Source organism: Callospermophilus lateralis, chromosome 9, assembly GCF_048772815.1.
Source record: "Callospermophilus lateralis isolate mCalLat2 chromosome 9, mCalLat2.hap1, whole genome shotgun sequence".
In the NCBI taxonomy this organism is placed as follows: Eukaryota; Metazoa; Chordata; class Mammalia; order Rodentia; family Sciuridae; genus Callospermophilus; species Callospermophilus lateralis.
The window spans coordinates 42,302,471-42,325,010 of NC_135313.1; the positions used below are offsets into that span (position 1 = coordinate 42,302,471).

At 38.9% G+C, this 22,540-nt stretch overlaps 1 protein-coding gene across 3 annotated transcripts in view; it reads right to left on the reverse strand.

Moving 5' to 3' along the window:
• Positions 1-22,540, reverse strand: part of Myo1b (myosin IB) — a 174,532-nt gene that overhangs the window by 17,255 nt on the left and 134,737 nt on the right. Inside the window, exons 14-24 of one of the 3 annotated variants that reach the window (XM_076866620.2) lie at positions 21,460-21,564; positions 19,354-19,416; positions 16,483-16,683; positions 15,060-15,286; positions 12,141-12,341; positions 10,560-10,653; positions 9,401-9,550; positions 5,151-5,219; positions 3,391-3,477; positions 3,023-3,109; positions 1,162-1,248 (exon numbers count right to left, since the gene is read on the reverse strand). In XM_076866620.2, coding sequence (XP_076722735.2) covers positions 1,162-1,248; positions 3,023-3,109; positions 3,391-3,477; positions 5,151-5,219; positions 9,401-9,550; positions 10,560-10,653; positions 12,141-12,341; positions 15,060-15,286; positions 16,483-16,683; positions 19,354-19,416; positions 21,460-21,564 — 1,371 coding nt within the window. The remainder of the gene's footprint in view (positions 1-1,161; positions 1,249-3,022; positions 3,110-3,390; positions 3,478-5,150; positions 5,220-9,400; positions 9,551-10,559; positions 10,654-12,140; positions 12,342-15,059; positions 15,287-16,482; positions 16,684-19,353; positions 19,417-21,459; positions 21,565-22,540) is intronic. The other 2 variants (XM_076866621.2, XM_076866619.2) reach the window with 2 other exon arrangements.

The window sequence follows — 22,540 nt, forward strand, 5'->3', positions numbered from 1 at the left end:
ATTAGAAGATGTGACTAAAATGGAAAAATGTTTAGTTTTGTTTGGTGACTAAAAAAGGCAGTTACCAAACTTTTTCAGAATTCTTCAAACAGAACATCTGTTAAATTCACATTTAAGTTACTTCTTAATTACTTCAAAAATTACTTCATGAGTAATCAGGATTAATAAGGACATTTCAAAGTTTATAGGCTGAACTTTCAGGGGAAAATGTAGAAAGTTCAAAGTTTTAGGAATATTTCTAAGCATTGTTCAGATTCAGAGTCAATGATTTCTCAGTTAATATTTAAATGTTTAGAATAAGATTCAGTGTTATCAGATATAAAGTAAAAATAATGGAGAGGAATACAGTATTAAAAAAAGGGGGGAGGGTCTAATTATCCCCAGTAGGCACTATAGATAGATGATTCTGGATGATTCCTTAAGGTGATTAGTAGTTGAATATTAAGTAGTTGAATATTAAGAAGGCCAAATCTTCACATTGTCTGAAAGTCATTTTGAAGGTTTTCAAAGCTCAGTCGTATTTACATATTTAATTATGTGTACGCTTGTCCTACTGCAGCAATAAGCGTCTCTCTGGAATAAACCCTGCCCTCATCACAAGGCATTTGAATTTAAAGTTCTTATTAACTGAAAGATCCACTGATCTCCGTCATCTCATTCATGAAAATCCATAAGTTTACTGACAAAACCCTTTCGTGCCTATGCTGAACAGTTAGAATGATGCTTGCTTTGAAGAACGCTGGACTCCAAGCAGCCATTAGAGGAGCAGAAGAGGCAGATGCAGGCAAAGGAAACCCGCCATGCCCAGGCTGGTGACTGTGGGTGGCTGGTCAGCTTTCAGCTCCACCATTGTGCTCTGTCTCATGATTGTAAAAAAAAAAATATATATATATATGCTCAAAAGATTAACACAAAATCAAACTCGGGTGACAAAGCGTCTTTCATAAAGTATGCCACATTGTGTACGACTTGACACCTATTAAATTAAAATCACAAAAATATTAGCATACATGTTTCTTCTCAAAAAGAAAAATCAGGCAAGATGACATTTTATAGACTGTGCAGACCATCAGCAAGCATTATCAGTAGTTCTTTCAGGGTTAGTAGGTGCTAGGCTTTACGGAGTTCACCCTGGGCAGAAAGAAGTGGTAGAGGAAGTACCTTCAGTCCAAGCCAGTAAGCCCAAATGACAGCAACCGCATGCTTACGCCTAGCCTCCTCCTTCAAGCGTTTCAATTCCCTTCGAGCCTAGAATGTTTTAGATAGTAAATAAAAGAGACAGCCCAATGCAGACAGCACAAATGACCAGAAAAAGATACCCCACCAAACAGAAAAGCCAATTTATGAATAGGATTCCAGAACGAAAGAGGAACAGAGCAAAACCACTTCGACCCAAGGGATTGGTGTCAAGCTGGCGAGGCTGTTGGTGATTCTGCTCCAGAGGAGGCAATTTGTATAGCACCCAAGGTCATCGTCCCTCACTCCCCTGCCCATTCTTCTCCTTTTTTTCCCCCTCCTGTTCTGGCTCTTTCTTTGTTTCTTTCTCTACTCTCTTATTCCTTATTGAAGCCTTAGAATGGTGAGTGACACAGTGACCACTAGATTTCCCTTTTGCTGAGAGTACATGGGGCCACAGAAGCTGTGAACCTCATTTCAATGAATGAAAAGGCAACTCTCATGAACAACCATTTGCAAAACAGAAAAGAATAAAGGTTGCTTCACTGAATTGCAAATTTTAAAAAAAGAGAAAGAAAATTTAAAAACTCAAAGAATTTTTTCCAGTTGAAAAATTAGAAGTAGTATGTATAAAAATTAAATGTTAGCTAAGGTCCCAAACAGGGAAATATATTGGAGATTAAAACAAGGCAAAAAGTGAAATAAATACCTTTCAGGTTTGAAAATTAATCTTAGGGAAAAATTAATGCATGCTATCTTAAATGGAAAAAATAGGCTTAATTTTTTAAGACATCATATAGCACATGACTGGGAAATTGGAGAAATCTCAGCAAAAAAACATCTAAAAGTCCTTCTGCCCCTGAGAGGACATTTCCCTTAGATGACGAAAGGAACTAGTTTGTTTTTCACAGATGTTTTAGGAAAAACACCAATGAACAATTTTGGTTAGTTTTTGGCAAACTGAGCTCTTTATGCAGGCAAAGGTTGACTTTTCTCATTTTTTCTCACAAGATGGGCTCCTAATGTTGACAAGGTAGACTTAAAAACAGAGGACTCTGTGGATATTTGTGTCTCTAACTGGAATACACATTTTTAGCAAAGATGACCTTTGGTTTTCTAAGTAACAAAAACATCTAAAAACCTTGTCCCTTGGGGTATGTGAAATGTTCACAGAGCCCACGACTCTGCCTGGGGATTAGAGAGAACATTTCAGGAGGCCTTTGTTTCTGAAAGCAAACAGCTGATGGTGAAATTCCTGGGATTCTTCGGTGGCAATTATAGCTAGCTTTGCATGAGCACAATTTTCTGTGAAATCAAAGATGATAACTCTTTTCACATGTGATATTTTGCTTCTAATAATCAATAGCTGCCACACAGAGCCAAAAAATCACAATTTCATTCATGGATTAATTTTTAAGGCATGCATTAAAGGCATTTTCATTGCCAACACATTGAGGACTAATTCAAGTCCAAATCTTAACATTCCCAACATGCCCCCTACCCCCACCCCCCAAAAAAACCCTCTATAAATGCTGCCAGCATACATCAGTGGAGGGGTGGGGGGTGAGAGGGAGAAACCAAGCATGCAGGTTACTTTAGAGTTTTTCAAAATTAGCAACTATATACTAATGCCTTATTAGTAAGCAATTAGTTGTTTTGGTCTACACATGCCTAAGCTTCCTATGCACACTACTGATACATCTCCAGGTTTATTAAATCTGGCTGCCAGGACATGCACCAGGCTGAGTCACTACTGATTATAATCATTCATCCCTCGTATGCTAGAGATAAAGATTGATTACTGCAGAATTCTAGAATGGAGTAATGGGACGCGAGCACCAAGTACCTTAGATCCAAGCCAGTAAGCCCAAATAACTGCAATAGCATGTTTATTCCTAGCCTCCTCCTTCAGCCGTCTCAGTTCCCTTCGCGCCTGTGATGCATTTGAAAAGGAGTTACAGAAAAGTTTAAGGCAGGAAAGGTTACTGCTGCTCCCCAATGGAGAAAGAAAAAGAGACACACACCAGTCACCACCAACGGTAAATGCAAAAGCATGTGCCACCACCCCACACCAAAATGTTGGCAAGAGTGAGAGGCAAACGCGTGCTCAGTAGCTTAAGCCAGTGAAACATGTTCTGCCCCTTGAAGCTGAGGGTCCATGGCTCTGTGCACGTCACTCCTGGCCCATCGCTTTCCTCTGGGCCTCTGGCCTACCTGGGTCCCATGCCAGTAGGCGGCAATGGTTGTGGCTGCCTCCTTACAGCGTTTCTGATGTTTCAGTTCCCGTAGGATTTTCCGAGACTAGGATACAGAATTACTCAAATAAGGGAATGTTAAAATAAAAAGAAAGAAATTCATAGTAACCAAGAGAAAATTCTGGAAGAGATGAAAGTCCTAACACCCATAACCCAGTGAAACATCAACATCTTAAAGAAAGGGAAGCCCAGAATAGTCTGAGACAGTCAAAAACGACAGCATTGAGCCTGACAGGGCAGTTCCACCCCCCACCCCCACCCCCACCACAGGATGAGAACAGCAGCCTCCTGGCCTGAGAGGCAACAGGAAAAATCTAACCACAGGGATGCAAGCTGACACATAGCAGAGGAGAGTTGAGTTCTCAGAATGTGGTCAGGGGAACTTTAGATATAGTACCTCTTTGATCATGACCTGTCTCGAATATAAGTGTAGCTATTCTTTTTATTTAAAAGACGTTTTTAAAATTTGCTAATAACATTGACCACACTGATCCCAAATTGGTGGCTTCTTTTCAGTAATGGCTGGGAACGGATTTTATGGAAGCCAGGGAAGTATCCGGATTGGAGGTGGACTCCAGGTCCTGCCTCTGAAGTTTCTAGCCTGCAGACTGAGTCCGAAGGTCCAGTAATGAGGTCAGGGAAGACCCAGCAGGCAGCACACTCTGTGTGCTCAGGTCTGCATTTTGACATTTTTCTGTGGAACAACCAGGGCCTCCGTGGTCAGTTTAGACAAAGGTCCACACAATGCTGCTGGACTCCTGGCCCAGGGTATACTCTCTGAAGAAGCCCTAAGCCTGGACACACCCAGAGCCTCAAAGTATCCTGTCTAGATCCAGACTACTCCATAAAATCTCGCAACAGCAAAGTGGTCAGCACAGACTCTGAGCAGGAAGTTCACAAACTTTTTCTGTACTGGGCAAGATGGTAAATATTTTTGGTTTTGTAGGTCAGATGACCTCTAACACAATCACCTGACTGCCGCTGTAGTGCTAAACAAAAGCAGTTGGATGGTCTGTGCAATGAATGAATGTGACTATGTCCCAACAAATCTTTATGGCATTCAAAGCTATATTTTATATTATATTTTACATGTCATGAAATTTTTCTTAACAGCAGTTTAAAATATGAAAGGCATTCTTGGCTTGCTAGTTGTATCAAAACAGGCCACAGGTTAGATATGGGGCATGAGAGACACAGTTCATTGAACCCTGAACTAAGCTATGGAGGAAGGACTGGAAGCAGGTTACCCAACAGAGACCACCCCTTGTCACCCTCTCTCCACTAGACATGGCTAGAGTGAAGGATCTTTTAGTCATGGCGGGGCAATCTGCAAGATGGTCATATGGAAATTGCTAGGCTGGGGGTGCTGAAATCACACAGGACTCACAAGCATGGAAGCAAAGGCTGTAAGACCTTTCTGGACCACAGCTTCCGTCAAAAACCTGGGGTAAGGGAATACTGAGATCATGTCCAGTATTGTTTCAAGAACTTCCTGCTTGGAGAACAAAGCTCTCAAAAAGAAAGCTGGTTAGAAGGAAGCAGCCAAGACATGGCCACCAGGGCCCCCACTTGGCCCATAATATTTATTCTTCCCATTGGATTGTTTACTGGGTAGGCAGGAGGCAGAGGAGTCCTCCCCTGCAGGGTAAGCCTAAATACATCATCCTGGGAAGAACCCAAAACCCCCAAATAAACAAAGCATACTTCTTTTAGACTCACCTTCCAACCCCGGATATATGACTGAATTACCAAGGCAGAGCTCTTTATCTGCTGATACCTCTTTTGTTGCTGTGGGATAAAAGAGGAAGATATTAGCAGCTGTATTTATATATATATATCTGTGATACGGACACTAGAAGGCTGAGAAAGGATATTCGCTCACTTAGTACAAAGGACCCTATATCATTCACACTTCTTCTGTAAGCAAACATGTCAAGAAACAAAATAATAAAGTCTAAAATTATTACAGTAAATTCAACGTACACATCAAGATAACAAGGAAATAACTTCCAAATGGCTTAGGAGCCACCCCTGTCAACACCTATTCTACACTGTTCTAAGGCTGAGCCTCAGATTCTGATGGACCCATCTGCTTTTGAGTGCTCTCTCTTCTTGGTGTCACTTGTCACATGCAACTTATTGGGCCCACCTTGAATCTCCCTAGTTTCCTTTTAGGTTTGGTGTTTTCACCCTGCTTCCAGACAGGAAATCGGGTAAAAATTTCTGTACACCAGTATCAACTGACTGAACATTTATATATGGAGCCCCCATTACAACAAAACCATGAAGTAAAGGTGAGCCTGATTTCATTCTTGCCTTCAAGGACTTGAAGAGGACACATGTCAACAGTGTAAAGGATAAACAATCTCTGGGAGAACAGACAGCTCAACAAGAGAGCTCAGAGCATCAGAGTTTCTACAAGTAGAGGAAGGTTAAACTGGAAGACCCAGTAAGATGCCATGCTTTGGCTCAGGGCTCAGAGACCTTGCTCACTTCTAGGGCTGATGCCTCAGAGTAGAAGGTCCTGGAACGCCCTCCCTAGAAAAGTGAGCTCTTACAGCATTTAGTTTGTAGTACATGCTGAGACATGGGCATCTCTGATGGAAATTTAGCAATGCTGTCATCTTTCACTCTGGAAGCACTAGTTGCTCAGCTTCTGTTTCCTGAAGTGAGAGATGCCTTCAGCATCCTAGACTCCATTTTGGAAGATTAGATGAAATGGGGAAGATGGGCAGCACAATACAGGGGAGCCAGCAGGGAAAGCCCAGAGAACCCTGGCACCTTGGATGAGCCACTCACCTTCTCTGGGCTTCAGTGCCTCAGTGGTCAAATGAGGAGCTAGGAAATATCTATGATTCCTCAAAAGTAATTTATTCCAAGTACACAGGGATAAATTAAATCTACAAGGTCTACCATCACTTCTGGCACCCATTTGGTACTTCTATATTTTCTTTTTCAATCCCTAGATTCTTGAGAGTTTCTTGAAATTATTGATAAATTCTTGAAATAACTATATCTCACTTTAAAGTTTTTCTCTATGAAATATCACAGAATATGGAATAATTTTAAAATGATCAGTAAATGAAGACAAGAGTTCAGAACATCTTGAGTTACTCAGTTGAAAGGAAATACTGAATTGATCACTGGCTTGAATAACACATAGTTAACTTCTTGAGGTACTTAGTTCAAAGTTGAAACAGAAAATAACTCTAGAGGAAAGTTAATCCTTTCTCTAAAAAATGGGGTATTGTGGGGCTGAAGTTATAGCTCAGCAGTAGAGTGCTTGCCTCACGCATGTGAGGTACTGGTTTGATTCTCAGCACCACATAAAAATAAATAAAATAAATAAAGATATTGTGTCCATCTTTAAAAAAAAAAAAAAAAAACCACGAGTATTAGGCTAGGTGTCATGAAGCATGCCTGTAATCCCAGCAGCTTGGGAGGCTGAGGCAGGAGGATCACAACTTCAAAGCTAGCCTCAGCAACTTCGCAAGGCCTTAAGCAACTTAGGGAGATCCTGTCTCAAAATAAAAAAAAAAAAAAAAAATGAAAAGAGCTGGGGATGTGGCTCCGTAGTTAAACACCCCTGGGTTCAATCCTCGGCACCACACCCAAAAAACTGGGCTGCTGACTGTTTCCATTATGCAAATTAATTCTGTTTATAATGCCTACCATTGTGAATTTAATGATTTATGGTAACTTTTTTCACCCAGTGATATTAAAGCTCTATACTGGAAGGAAGTTATAAATACTACTTGGTGTTTCTGGTTCTCTGTATTATCTAGCCACTCCCAAGAAGGTCCTCCTCCACCCTCCCATCTAGTTATATCCCATCTCCATTATTCTTGATCGTGGTTCTCCATTTCTGTCTCACAATGATCTACAATTGTCCTAATTATTTATTTTCTCAGATGCACCCTTACTAGGTGTAAACTTTAGCAAGTCAGTGATCAGGCTATTTTGTTTACCTTGCTATTTCCAGAGCCCAGTACATTTGGTGTTTCAAAAACTATAAAATTAAAGGTAGATGAATTCAGTATTCTCTTAAACTTGGGGTTTTTATGATGACTGCAAAATAAGGAATAGCAAAAAGGGCCCCTTGCAGAACAACTATTTGCTGGTCTTCCCTTTCTAAGCCAAACAGAAAACAGCATTGTGAATCTGTGGAAGAGTTAAGTAGTACAGTGTGCATAGAGAAGAATGCAGTGCCACCCAGCTAGGTGATAATTCTCAATGCCTTTGTAGAATGCATATGAATGAATCTGTCATTCACATAGCTAGACAGGTTCATACTTTAAAACTTGTACTGCTGTTTTTTTATTTGGTGGCCCTAGGGATTGAACCCAGGGCCTCATGCCTCTGAAGTAAGTGCTCCACTACTGAGCTACAGCCTCAACCCTTTTTTGTCACAAGCCATCCATGGGCTGTGTGTGTGAGCTATGTGCATCAAAGCTATATGAGGGGACAGATCTGGCGTTGCCTGCTGATTGGGCTGTGCGATGTAAGAGTGCCTTTCCTCTCACTCTGCCGGTGATCCCTCACAGCACCTGAAATAGGTATGACTTGCCAAGATGTCAATCAATCTGCTGACCACAAAACATCATAAAGTAAGACTCCACCTTGGAAACATTATCCCCTGACTTATGGTGAAGAACATTCCATCGAATCTCCTTTGTGAGTCCCCCCCTATAAAATAAAGAGATTCCGGATGTACACTCTCCCTTTCCAAGCACTGTCCAGTGTGGAAGCTGACCCTTAAGGTTGCAGAGCCATCCTACCCTCAACATGAAAACCACTTCTGTGGTGCATGATTTCTCGCCGTTTTCTTAGCTTAATGTTGAAGACAGCTCTTTTGAACCCAGCTCATCTCGTCAGGGTGGGCAGATGGCAAGACTTTTATTTTATCATTAGGCAGAGTCTCATTAAGTTACTCAGGCTGGCCTTGACCTTGACATTGTCTTGCTTCAGTCTCTCAAGTAGATGGGATTACAGGTGTGTGCCACTGTGCCCCCAGTTGGTTGTGTGTTTTAACAAGGGTAAGCAATTTTAAAGATACTTAAAGACCAAGCACATTTTCTTTGGTTTAATCATTTAAGTACCTCACTAATTTCCAAACCTTGGAAATAATACACTAAAATGTATTACACAAGAATAAGTAACCATAAAAAAGAGCCTTATAGCAAAATCTCTCTGTCACTGAAAAAAAAAAAAAAAAAAAGAATAAGCTGAGATTTGATTCCAAATTTAATCATTTTCCAACAAACTCTGTAGTAAAGAACAATAAAAAACACTTGGAAGAGGTGTTCTTCTCACTAAAATTCATCTTTCAAGAATGCAACTCAATTTTAATCTAGCCTACGGGTAACCTCAGGCTTCTTTCAAATCTGTGTTGTGCCTCCAACAAACATCTGTAAAAAAGTGAGAAAGAAAGTTCCAAAAAGGAATTCCATATTAATAAAGTAAACATACTTTATTATTGAATCTTTCCCCAGAGTTAATATGGTCAGATATATAAAGACTGAAGAAAAACCAGAACTCTACTAAAACACACCTTTGGCTTTCTGGAAATCAGGCCATCTTAATGCTGCTACAATAAATATAGAAGAGTCAGTCATTTTGAAAAACTGACCCAACCTGAGTGAAAAGGTTAATGACATTGTCTTACCCAATCTTAAGTCCAAACTAACAAGGTAAATTTCTTGCTATGTATAAGTTGGTATAGTCAAGCTTGGAAACATCCTTGGACTCAGCTCCCCATAATGCCATTTGCAGCCATATGTGGCCATGGAGAAGTTACTTCACACCTCAATGCTTTAGTTTTCTCAGGCCTAAAAAAGGCATCTTAAGAACATCCATCTTAAAAGGTTGTTGAGAGAATTAAATATGTAAAAACTACATACATAGTAAGAACATGACAACGGTTGGCAAATTAGCATCTCTATTTCAGATTACAATTGACTGAGACTCACCGCATATCTCCTGTACCAGGCGGCAATCACAATTTGACTTTTCTTCATTAGCAGGAAGTGTGTGCGGCATTTCCAGCCCCGATAAATCTTCTGAATGAGAGTGGCCAAGTCTTCCAGCCGCTGCTTCCTCAGATCTTCTAATTTGAATAACTAATGAAGAAATTATAGGTGGACTTATCAAAAATCCTCCAAAACCTCATGGCATACATGACAGCAATTCTCAGAAGGCAAAATGGCAAACTGAAATCAACTACATTAATTACACAGGATATGGATCATAGCTCACAAGAAAAATATTTGAGTGCATTCATGACAGATGCAGTTTGTATTCCAGTGATCAGCATTTATGACAAATCAGAGACAAGCTGAACTGAGTTTGTTTACCTTTACACTATGAGGACCCAAACTAGTTTAGATTGAACATCCACAATCCCAAATTTGAAATGGTTCCAAATCTGAAACCTTTTGAATATCAATGTTGATGCTCAAAAGTTCTGGATTTTGGAGCACTTCGGTTTCAGATATTCAGATTAGGAATTTTAGCCAGTAAAATCAATACAAATATTCAAGAAAAAACCCAAATCCAAGACCTGAACCCAGTCTTTTGGATAAGGGACACTCTATCTGTGGATAGGATGTGAATGGTGCCAAATTTTCTCTCCTCAACAATTTAAACACTTTAAGTTCTCCAAATTTCCAAATTATCAAATCAACTGTTACGCTAATTGAACATACTCCAATCCATTTATGAAAAAGCTCCCTTGGAGTTCTATAGGGTAGAATTTTAGAAATGTTCTTTTAAGTTTTAAAAATTTTCAATTTTGTCTTTGTATATCTCTAAAAATAGAGTTATAGTTTCTAGTAACAAAGACTGATTTTACTTCCATTTGATGTGAATCAGGAAGGTTTCATCTGGTTGGACAGTTTCTTTATGGTTTCTTAAGTGGGGCACAATCTTTTGGATTGAAGATTTGATGTGTCCTATGTAACACACACATTCTCCACTACCCTTACTTGCATAATTTCTTGGACATGCACAGATAAACATAGGAGTGAAGCACTCACGGTAGCATCTCAGGTAATGTCATGAAGTTAACTGTTCTTTAAAAACTTGCCTATGAGACTCTAAAGTTCAGAGCATAAAGGTTTGATTACATACTGTTCTTGGGTTTCGGATGAATATCTTTGATCTACCAAAGGAATATTCTTCTACAGGAATCTCTAACTCATTAAACAGAACCTCCACACCAGACCTAAGAAAAATAAACAAATTTTTTATTACAATAAATAGTTTTAGCTTATGCCATGATATCAGGTTTTCAGCTTTGTTTCTAAGTAATCATTCCACCTGAATGTTCAAGACTAAATTCCACAATTTAAACCAACTCTACTAAATACTAAAAAAGTAAATTTGTGTTCAAAACTATGTATTCTAAGAAAAAGTGGTATGAAAGCCAATTTCTTGATTTCATTCAGATAATACTTGTATCAAATAGATACACATTGTTGTATCAACCAGGGCCAAGAGGCTGTGCAAGAAACTCAGATCCATAGTAAGTCTACTCAATCGATTCCTTAGACATTTTAAACATTGTGGCTGTCACCAGAGGCCCAAGGGATAGTGCTCAGAGCCGGGCCAAGGATGCTAAAGAACACGAGCCTTACATGGTGGATCAAGGACTGGACCATGGTTTCAACTTCAGTTTTCAAAACTTACCTCACTCTCCCAACCTGTGTACTAGGTACCAGACAGGGAGCAAATACTTGCTCTCTATCTTGATATTTGTTTACCAAAGTACCCAAGAAATCAGCAGTGGGAACTGAAATATTACCCAGATCCTACATTATTTGGATACTGAATTAGGTATCAGAAACAACACCACGACTGGATTTTTTCTATTTTCTTATAACATAGGGTGTGTGTCTTAATTGCTCTTGATGTTCCTGTGAAAGGCCAGGTCCACAGAGAATGTGGAGACAACATCAGTTAGAGAAATAAAAACCCAAGTGCTGTCCTTTTCCATAAAGCAGGTATAAGGCCTCCTATAGTATTCAGGAAAAGGGACATTCTCTGATTGGTGACAGCAGAAAAAAGTCCACTGCAGAGGCGAGGCCTGATTTTTCTCCTGCAGTGCACAAGTTCTCTCTACATGTGGGCAGCTGTTGGGTGATGGAGATGCTCAGAGGGCTGGACTTGCAGTATCCAGAACCCTGTCTGGGATTGGAATGTGAGCAAAATTCATAACAGTCCAGCTGAAAGCCATACAATTCAAAGGACCAAGCCATGCTCTCTAATCCAGCTGGACTAGCAATAAAACGGAAGCTGAATTCTACTTCTCAACTGAGGCAGAAACGGGCAAAGAGTGGAAACTATACCCTACCCACCAATTCTCTCTGGATTAAATTCCACACGTGAAAAGCAAAAAAGATGAGAGTGCTGATCCTCAATGCCTCTAACTCTACCCTTTTATGATTTTGTACAAGCATACATGCCAAGTATAAATTGCCTCTTACAAATCAACCACAGGCATATTTTAAAAATTTATCAACATGTGAGTTCCGAATGTGGATTTGGAAGGTCCTGTTTTGACCTTAAAGAAAACTGAGACTCTATGAGAATTAGCCAAAATGGTATTCTAACACAATTCTGTTTTGCTTAATAGCATATGCAAAAAAAAAAAAAAATGTTATTTGTATTCTTTAAAGATTCATTATTCCATATGGTCAATGAACTTCTTACCTTGCTGGTCCTTTCCAATGAGGCCATGTTTGTTTACAAAGCATTTTGTATCTTTCCAGGCAAGGTTCATAGGCCTGCCTGAAGGCATAGCCTGCCCGCCTTACTCGGACATTCTCCAAAAGACCCAGGTATCTGATCTGATGACACACTAGACTCTCACTGAAGATGTGTGCTGCTTTTTTATCATTCGGCTTGATACACCTAAAAGATTACAAATATTTTAGGTTTTAAACTCTCCCTCTATGGTTACAACTCTACCATGCTTTACAAAATACTGTGTCTAATCATTTCCTAGCAAAACAACTCTTTGTTATTTGTGGGAATCCTGGTCATTTCTTTAGTAATTGTTTCCAGTCATTACATAATAAACTAAAAGTAAATAAAATACTACATATGTAGCAATTTTTAACAAAAGAACAAACCACTAGTATATATAATGTCATGGAAGAACACCAATCACATTTTGTTGAGTGAAAGAAGTCAACCAAGAGTAGGATCCCACTGTGTCAAGTTTAAGCAAAACTAAAGCAAGTCAGGACTGTTATATTTGGAAAGAGGTAGTGGTGGAGATCAAGGTTGAAAGAGGACAAGGGAGCCTTCTAGGATGACAAAAACATTTTAGTCTGGACTGGGTAACATACATGCATACATATGTAAAAATTCAACAACAGGCAAAATTAAGACTAACAAATATATATTGTACCTCAGTGAAAAGACAAAGCACGGCACTACCTCCATATATATGTATATTCATGACGGTGGTGATGGTACTAGTGATCGAACCCAGATCCTGGCACATGCTAGGAAAACACTCTACCACTGAGTTACATCCCCAAGCCTTTTTTATTTTGTTTGGAGACAGGCTAAATGGCCCAGCTGGCCTTGTACTTTCAAACCTTCTGCCTCAACCTTCTGAGCAGCTGGAATTGAAGGCAAGCACCACCATGCCTGGCTCTCTGCTCCTTTTCTACAGGGTATTTTGTTGCTTAGGTAAAGACTACATTCCTAGCCTCCTTTGCAAGTAGTTGTGGCCACGTAAACAAACTCTGACCACTAAGATCAGAGCAGAAGTAATGTTTGCCATTGTAATATCTGTCTGTGTCCTTAAAGGAAGGGACGTGATGTCCCCTTCTTCCAGTTAAGCTGGACTACAGCTTACCACTGGATGTGAAAATTGATATTATGAACAGCCATCTTTGGTTATGGGAATGAAGAATATACCTGGAAATGGCAGAGCCACAAAAGAGAAGGAGCTATCCTTTTAGCCGTGGTGTTCTTGCACTTAATAGTTACACACACACACACACACACACACACACACACACACACCCAACATAAATGCCAGTATTGTTTAAGCCATTATTAGTTTTGGATCATATTGCAGCAATCTCTCTGTCCTAATACAATGGTTAAAAATTCACAATTATGGTTGTCTAACTAGTTTTGTCTCAGTGTTTTATGCTTTCACCATCTATAAACAAAATGCCCACTCTTTGGCTTAAATGCCCACTCTTTGGACAAACAGATCAATGGGTCAGCTTAGTAAGTTCAGACCTATACCCCTACCCATACATTCAACTAATTATCAACAAAGTCACCAAGACAACTGGATGAAAAGAGGAATTTTCTCCCTATCAATGTATGGTGTCAAAACAACAGGCTATTTATATGGCAAAAAGCAGTAAACCTAAATATGAAATCTGAAACTATGAAGATTCTAGAAGAAAACATGTTATCTTCAAAACCTCAGGATTTATTAAGATTAAATTATTATTAAATTATTATTTATTAAATCTTAATATTAGAAAAATCACTAAAGGAGAGAAATAAAGAAACTTTCTGAAACGGTGGAAATGTTTATGCCTTGACCTGGGTGGTGGTTACCAACTTATATGTAGAAAGTTAAAAAAATAATTGAACTGTTCACCTAGGATCTGTACATATCACTCAATGTCAACAACACCTCAATAAATCAGAGTTTTTTTTTTTAAAAAAAATCTACTCAATGGACAGTAACAAAAGCAACTGATCACAAAAAATTTCCTGGTTGTTTTTTGGAAACTAGATTTTTCTCCCAATTTATGCTTTAAGTTGATGACAATCAAACCAGACTGGTTTTTGCCTATGTATGTTTCTTCTGGTATAAATATCAGGTAAAAAAGTCAAACACAAAACTCTTTATTACTCTAATTTCCTCATAAGTGAATTTTCAAACTGGGTGTGGGTAGGCTCAGGTCTGGCCCACCACAGAGCATCCTTCCTATCTTCTAGTTCACACACATGGTAAACTCTCATTCTAGTTGGTCTTTCCTGAATCTTGAGGTGAGTATCTAAGATGTCCCAGAGTTAGGGAAAAAAGAAACCAGAGGCTTTAAAGGATTCTTTTATATTGATTTGAAAAACTTCAGGCTATTTTAGAAGTCACTGGCTCTCCTGATCCACAACTCTCCTTGGAAACAAAGTGTGCGACTTCCTAACACAAACCAGAGTCGCAACCCCAGCACCTCCTGCCTCTTGCCCTCAGTAACATGCCTTAAGTCTATCAAAGGGATCCAAAATAACAGCAACAAAAGAGCTTTCTGTAAACTCTGATCAGGAAAACATTTTATATTTTATTCCTTAATTTGTCATTTAAAAAGACTAAACATATAGAAAGTTGAGAACCCCTATGTGCCAACCACTTAGTATCATGAAATATCTTTCATCCCCACATAAGTTTTTCCTCTTCCTGATATTTGGGGAAAGAAAGGTAGTGGAGCATTATGCAAGTCCACCCCAGACATCATATTATTAGACCTGAACTGTGTTAGTTGTCCTGTGCTTGGGCTACTCTCAAATTGAAGCAAAACAGGAAAAAGATATTTCTTGAGATTATTCTCACATTTGTATTGTCAAAGCATTTGGCTGTGCCAGAAATACCTGATATAGTTTGGGTTCTTGGTCTGTAGGTTTTTCATCAGCGTGGCCACGGATGCCTTGAACTGTGACCCTGCTGTTGGCGGCCTTTTCAGGTTGATCTTGGCAGGGTTCCCTTCAGGGAACAAAGACTTGATGAGGGCATGGCCGGCCTTCCACATGGCTTGGGACAGGTCTCGATAGAGAAGGTCATTGTTTTTGTCAACAAATCCCTCCACCTGGTACAGCACCTACGAGCAGCACATGGGACTCAACAGTGGGCATGATGCACACAGTAACAGCAAGCAGCTAATCGACATGGCAGCTACTTCCTTCCCCTCCAAAAGCCCCGTTCATCAGGCACACTGATGCCAAACTTGCCTCCAAGTTTAAATTCTGTTTCGTACCAGAAGAGATCAAAATGAATTCTATTACCTTTCAAGATTTAAAAGAATTAACTCTACAAGTGTCATTATAACATTTTCAAAGGAGTTTAGATTTTTTGAGCCGTTTTAACATAAATCTCAGGTTTACTTTTATTTTTTTGGTTCACATGTGTCAATTCTAGTCTGTTTAAAAGTAAGGAAAACAGAAATAATGGTATCATTTTCAGAGATATCCTTGAGCAGCAGAAAACTAGTCAGGAATGTACCTTTTAATAACATAGATTAATGGAAAAAATTAAGTACCAAAGTTGAAATGAAATAGTTCAAATACCACATTATCTGAATTTGACTAAACACATAATTAAGGTTTTTCTTTTAAAGTATGTGATCTTAATTATAATAAAGAAGGTATTAGCTCCAATCAATCTTTTTAAAATACCTTAATTTATCTATCTATCTATCTATTTATTTATGGTGCTGAGGATCGAACCCAGTGCCTCACATGTGCAAGGCAAGCACTCTACTGCTGAGCCCCAGCCCCAGCCCCAACCTTTTATATTCTATAATCAATAATCTAATTTTTAGGATTCTAAAAATTAACCTACTATCAGAATTGTTTTTAACATTATCTTTATAGATTTGATGACATAAAATTAATTTCCTCAATATTAACCAATTCATTATTTTTGCTAAGTGGCTTGTGCTTTCAAAACCTACTCTAACTCTTCAGTGATTTCCAATTTTTATTAATTAATCTCCTTTATTAGTACTGTTAGGTTTTTTTGTTTTGTTTTTAGGAGAGCTTAGCATTTGAAAATAATGAAGTCGATTTTAAAAATATGTTTGGACTGTTCATTAAGTCCACTGAATTTGCTTTCAGTTCTCTGTATTAACAGGATTTTGTTCTGCATGGACCAGATCCGATTTCTATTGAACAGTGATGATCGGATTGGGGGAGGATTTATCCTCTGAAGTGAACAGTGTCCGGAATACCTGTCTCTGTGGTGCACTCTCCCTTGGGAATGCACTGCAGGCCTGGCGGGTCCTCCCAGCCCCCATACCTTGCCAGCATAATGCTGGATTCTGAAGCAGCTGTGCGGTAGAGATGTGTCATTGAGGAACCGGGAGCACTTGCTCATCCTGCTCTCAAAGTGCTGATGGGTGGCGCACACTTGGTTCAGCTTTTCTAAGAAGGTCTCATCAGTGACCGTGCCGGGCCTCAGGCACTCTTCATCCAGCATGGCCAGGATTCCATTTGTGTTCTGGGAGAAAGGAAATAAAAATGTTTCCTTCCTTCCTCATGGTATTGTTTTAATAATTAGTCCTGATTATACTTTCAAACACAATCAACTTAGTCACAAGAAAATTCTGTTTAGTTATAACAAAAAAAGCGGAGAATCAAAACAACTAACAAAAACCAGGGAAGTCAGCTCTTTCCCAGTGTCCCAGGTGTGTGGGGGTGCAAATGTCTGTATTAGTGTCTCCCTTCCCCCAACAGAACAGATCCTGGGAGTCAACTCTGCCACATTTAGCAGAATTGAAATTCATTAGACCTCCAAGATTCAAAAACAAGTCAGAAAGTCAAAAACAACGTGACGATGCAGTCTCCATAACACATCATAAATCACAAAGCAGCCTCCTAAGGCCATTATCAGATTCACACCTTAAGAACTTTAAATTGATTTCATGTTTCCAAACTGTTCATGAATTCAAAATAAAATGCTGTGATCTGGAATTCTGCTTTTAACGATCACTGGGATCAAACTGTTTTCAAGACTGTCTTTTAGAATAAAATTCTTACTCCATATAAAATATCTAAATGGATATTAAATATGTGTGACAACTTACTTGCTGTGTATTCAGAACCTATGATCATGTTTACTTCAAGAAAAGACAGTGCTAAACTGAATCAGGAATCAGCGAATCTTCTATTTTGCCAAATAGAAGAAGTTGTTCCTTGCATTGCCTCTACAGGGCCCATAAGTCTTAATTCCAAAAACAATCCATTCCACTGACCATCAACCCCACCCACTTCCACCAAGGCAAAAGCTCCCATTCCTCTTCTTTTTTCCTCACAAGGCCATGACATCCTGTGACCAGCATGTATTCATTCCAGACAAAACCCAGGGGAAGTGTGGACTCTTAGGAATCAAGTTTTGTTCATAACATCCCCCGAATAAACATTATTGTTTAATGGCTCTGGAAGGAAGTGCTTCCCTTATGTACCCAGACTCTTAAATGAACATGAGTTTTTCCAATCATATATTCAAGGGGATTTGGTGCTGAGATGATCTAAGTTAAGCATATTACCTTTCTTTCCCCCTTCCTACAGGGAAATAATCAGTGCACTGTGTATGGGGAAAAAAAAAAGTTACTCAGGAATTTTGAAAGTTATCAAGTTCTCACAGCAAATTACATTGGTCACAAAATCTACCAGGAAAAATTTAAGGAAATCTACTGATTTTCTAGATTTTAGGCTATAGCTTTAAATACTTTATGTGAACTACTGGTGTTCTCATTCTAACACTGGCCAGATTTTTAAAAGAAATTTTTTTTTTAGTTGTACATGGACACAATATCTTTATTTTGTTTATTTGTTTTCATATGGTGCTAAGGATCGAACCCAGTGCCTCACATGTGAGAGGCAAGCGCTTTGCCACGGAGCCACAACCCCAGCTTACTGGCTAGATTTTTAAAAATAAAATTTAAATTTCATTGAAAAGTAGTCATTATTTTAATTACCTTAATCTAAGATGCAGCTTTCAAGAATATCTTGAATATCACTGGAAATATCACTGGCTAATTATGTAATTTCCAAAAGGACTCACTGACTAGAAACGGTTTGCTGTTCTTTCAGAGCCTATGATGGCATTCCTGAAACACAGCATTCACCTGTCCTGACAGCTACGAAGACTACAGGACAAGTGCACACATTTTTTCAAATCACTTTTTCAAGATCCAGGGTATTAGTAATCCTAAGTATAAAACAAAAGAGTTTCCTGTTTTCACACACAAATAGGTCTTCCTAAAATTAATCCATTTATAATAAACCATAGAATATGATTTAAAAACAAATATAAATACTTTAGGTTCAGAAAGTTTTCTAAAAATTATCCAATAGTTTTTCACATTTGGAGCCTTTTCACATTTGCACATGAAAAATCCCAGGAACCTCAGCCACCTGCAGTCACATCTGCATTACCCTCTTGCATACATTCCCTGAACCTGAGCCACTTCTGGGGTCCCACTTAATTCAGCTCCAGAGGCTGTCCCTTTGCCTCCTTTATCTTAACTGGAACAGTATAATAAGGTCACTAGAGCCAGGTGCGATGGTGCATGCCTGTAATCCCAGCAGCTCAGGAGGCTGAGGCAGAAAGTTCATGAGTTCAAAGCCAGCCTCAGCAAAAGCAAGGTGCTAAGCAACTCAGTGAGACCCTGTTTCTAAATAAAATACAAAACAGGGCTGGGAATGGGGCTCAGTGGTTGAGTGCCCCTGAGTTCAATCCCTGCTACCTGCCCCCCTCCCCCCAAAAAAAGAGATCATTAGAGTTTTAGAAATGAAGTAGACTGCTCTGAACCTTCTCTGATACTACTCACGTTCCCAAGAACCATGGATTAGATTTGGTTTCCAACCACACAAGAAAGGATGGTGCACGTAAAGGTCTGACCTCTGAAGTTCATGAAAGGATTTTGATACAGCAACAGGATCAGCATGGGGGATTCTGGCTAAGAACCAAAATGTCCAGCTGCCCATTTATGTGTTTATGAACTGAGAGTGATCTCCGAGGACTACAGTAAAGCCTCCAGAACACAGTAGCTCCTTCAAGAAAAGTGTAAAGTAGTAAAAACATGGATGCTTAACATCAAAGGCAGCAAGGTCATTTTTATGTCATGAATTATATTACTATAAATTTCTTTAGAAAAGTACTCACATTTTCTATTAGGTCACAAATGATAGCATTATTGAAGTAGTCAATGTGAGTCCATTCTATGTCCTAAAAGACAAAATAGAACAAAATCAAATCTGAATGATGATGCCACAAAACCACCATCTAAAAGAAAACTTCATCCATCTAACCAAATTTCTCTTTCTCTCTGAATTCATTTTCTTTATAGAATTGATGCTGCAAGTGTCATCTTCTGGTTCTCTTTTAAAACTTACTTAACGCAGCAGTCCACCACCAATATCATCTGATTGCAGCAGACACCCTTGACCTGTTCCGAGCCCGCCTCCCATTCCACTCTCCCATCTGTGGCCATTTCCCATGCACTTCACTGGCTCTGGGCCATATTTACTCGACAGGCTGCTGGGTCAATATTACTTTGTGTATATTTACAATGTTTATAAGGAAATAAGACAGAACTTGATCCCAGGAATCCACGGCCTAGATTTTTCTGATCTTTATTTGTCATCACAAATAAAAATTAATTTTAGAGTCAATTTAAGCTGTAGGGCAGTTAACCATTTCTAGTGTACAAAAAACCCAGTGCTAAGACAAAGTATTTTCAACATATGGAAAGACATAAAAATCTAAGCATTGGCTCTACCACAAGGTACAAAGCCAAGTCAGCAAGGCCAAGTGCAATCTGTGTCTGCTTACACTTCATCCTTAAGTGTAAACATTTATTTTTCTTCTAAAGGATAGAAATGTAATTGATAAAGCCAGCAGGGGTCTTCCTATGCACTCCAAGAAGTGTTTCAGACAATCTGTACAAACTGTTTTTAAGATACACATCAAAGTCTGGGTATTCGCTTTACGATGAGAAGACAGAAAGAGCACAATTCTTGCTTTTAAGATATTTACATTACCCAACAGTGCCAGACAAGTCTGAAACATTTCTAAAGTATAATGATCACTCTCAAAGTTGAAACATTGCTGATTTGTTGTAAGAGTAAATAGACAGTTTTACTAAGGCACAGGATTAATAATCACATTAGAAAAATCTATAATGAGATTAAAAAATAAGGATTTAGTGTCCTTGATGGCTTAAAATAACACTATAGAAAATGAAGAAAAATAGGTGACTTTAGTAATGATATTGCTAAAATGCTATTAAAGCAAATAAAAGGAAATAAAATAAGTAAAAACATAAATACAATAAAATAATTCTTTCCTTTCATGTTTTGAAAGAAATAAATGCATATTTGGGGGAAAAGGCTATTTATAATATTAAAGAATGAAAACCAAATGTGTGTTACAGCATTAAAGATGAAAATATTTTGCTGATCCACAACACCACCACCAACAACAAAAAGACAAAGGGGTTTTGCAAACGTTACCTCTGGTTATTGTTAAATTACATTAAATGAGACAACCCACATGTAGCACTTAATCCATTACCTGGTATATAGTAACCACTTGACAAATGTTACTTATTTTCATTATAAATTTTGAAAATCAATGCTATTCAAGATTAAACAAAGTCTCAAACTATTTTCAAAACTACTGAAGAGTGATACTGACTTTTTCTGGTATACAGTTCTCAAAGTTTTGGCAAATGCATATTATCATGTGACCACCACAATAAGTCCCTCAAATACCCTCACACAGTCCCTTTGCAGTCATAACCCCTCACAACTTTGATCCCCTCACAGCAACCAACTCTGTGGTCTTCTACAAGCCAATGGTTTATTAATATCATTACTAAAATCACCTATTTTTCTTCATTTTCTATAGTGTTATTTTATGGCACAGCAACAGTACACTGTATGAGGTACCACAACAGTTTGTTCATTCATCTGTGACTATTTTCTTAATATACTATTATTTCACATCATTACACTGGAATCCAATGAGATTAGAGTCCATCAGCTGATACTTATTGATCATCTACTCTGTGCCAGCATTGTGCTGGATACCAGCTGCACAGTACCTAAGAAAATTCGCATGGATGTCATGCCAAACAGATTTTTAGAAGATACAATATGATTAAACTTAGATAAACCTGATTCTGTAGTCAAGTTTAAACAGCTATCTGAATACAAAATTTTTAAAGAAGCATTACAATACAATTTTAAAGAAGCATTTCTACATTACCTCCCGTATGTACTCCTCCTGCTCTTCTTTAAGAGTAAGCTCAATGAAGATTTGCTGTAGCTTTTCATTACAATAATTAATAATGAATTGCTCAAAACTGTTGTCCTGTATGGAGAAAATAAAGAAGACTTATAAACCATGCCACTGGCTCTCGTAACAATGACACGCAGACGTCTCAATCCATGAGAAATGCCACACATTGTCTTTCAGACGTAACCATGGTCCAGCACAAAGCTCCTCTGCAGGCACGTGGGCAATGGCTCACAAGTAAGTGAATGAATGAATATACACAAATGATGCAGCATTGGAAGGATGAAGCTTTTTAGTTGACAGAGAAGCACTCATGGTTAAAAAAAAAAAAAAATCCCTTTGACAATCAGTAAAGATAGCGAGCGTCACAATCTGCCACCAACTTTTCAATCTTCCATTCTCAGGTGAGCCTTCCGAGAGCAATAGAATCCTCCTGAGTTGACCTGTCAGTCCCATCCTGGCACCCAATTCAGGTTCAGATATTCCTCAGGCACCATGTTGCATGAATATGTGTGTATACATGTGGACATGTGTATTGACCTGTTTCACAGTCATGTCCCCATGAACTTCACACTCCTTGAGGGCATAGGCTGACCATGCTCTCTTGTCCACTGTATTCCCAGGCCTGTCCTGTGCCTCCCAGGATTCATCATGGAATAGATGAGTGAGTGAATGAATGAAGCGCCTACCAAATAGAGACCAAGGGAATTAAGACATTGAAATGGTCTCCCTAGCAAGAAACAACCTCTCTCTTCTTAGAAGGTCGACACTTCATCACTTTTGAGTCTCAGCATTTTCTCCTTCAGGCTAGAGTTCTCTACTATGGATTCTCCAGTAGAAACCTCTAAACTACTTAGAACAATTGTCAGGGCTTAATATATGGCTGCACGTATTGAAGGCACAAAACACACCATCTGTTGAAGGAGTACACTTCACCTAGATCCACACTTTCCAGGAAGCAGTGGATCCGACAACAGAGCTTCTCATTCCTGCCCCTTCTTCTCACAAGGAACAGAAGACACCACCCCATGCAAACCTGGCCACCGAGGCA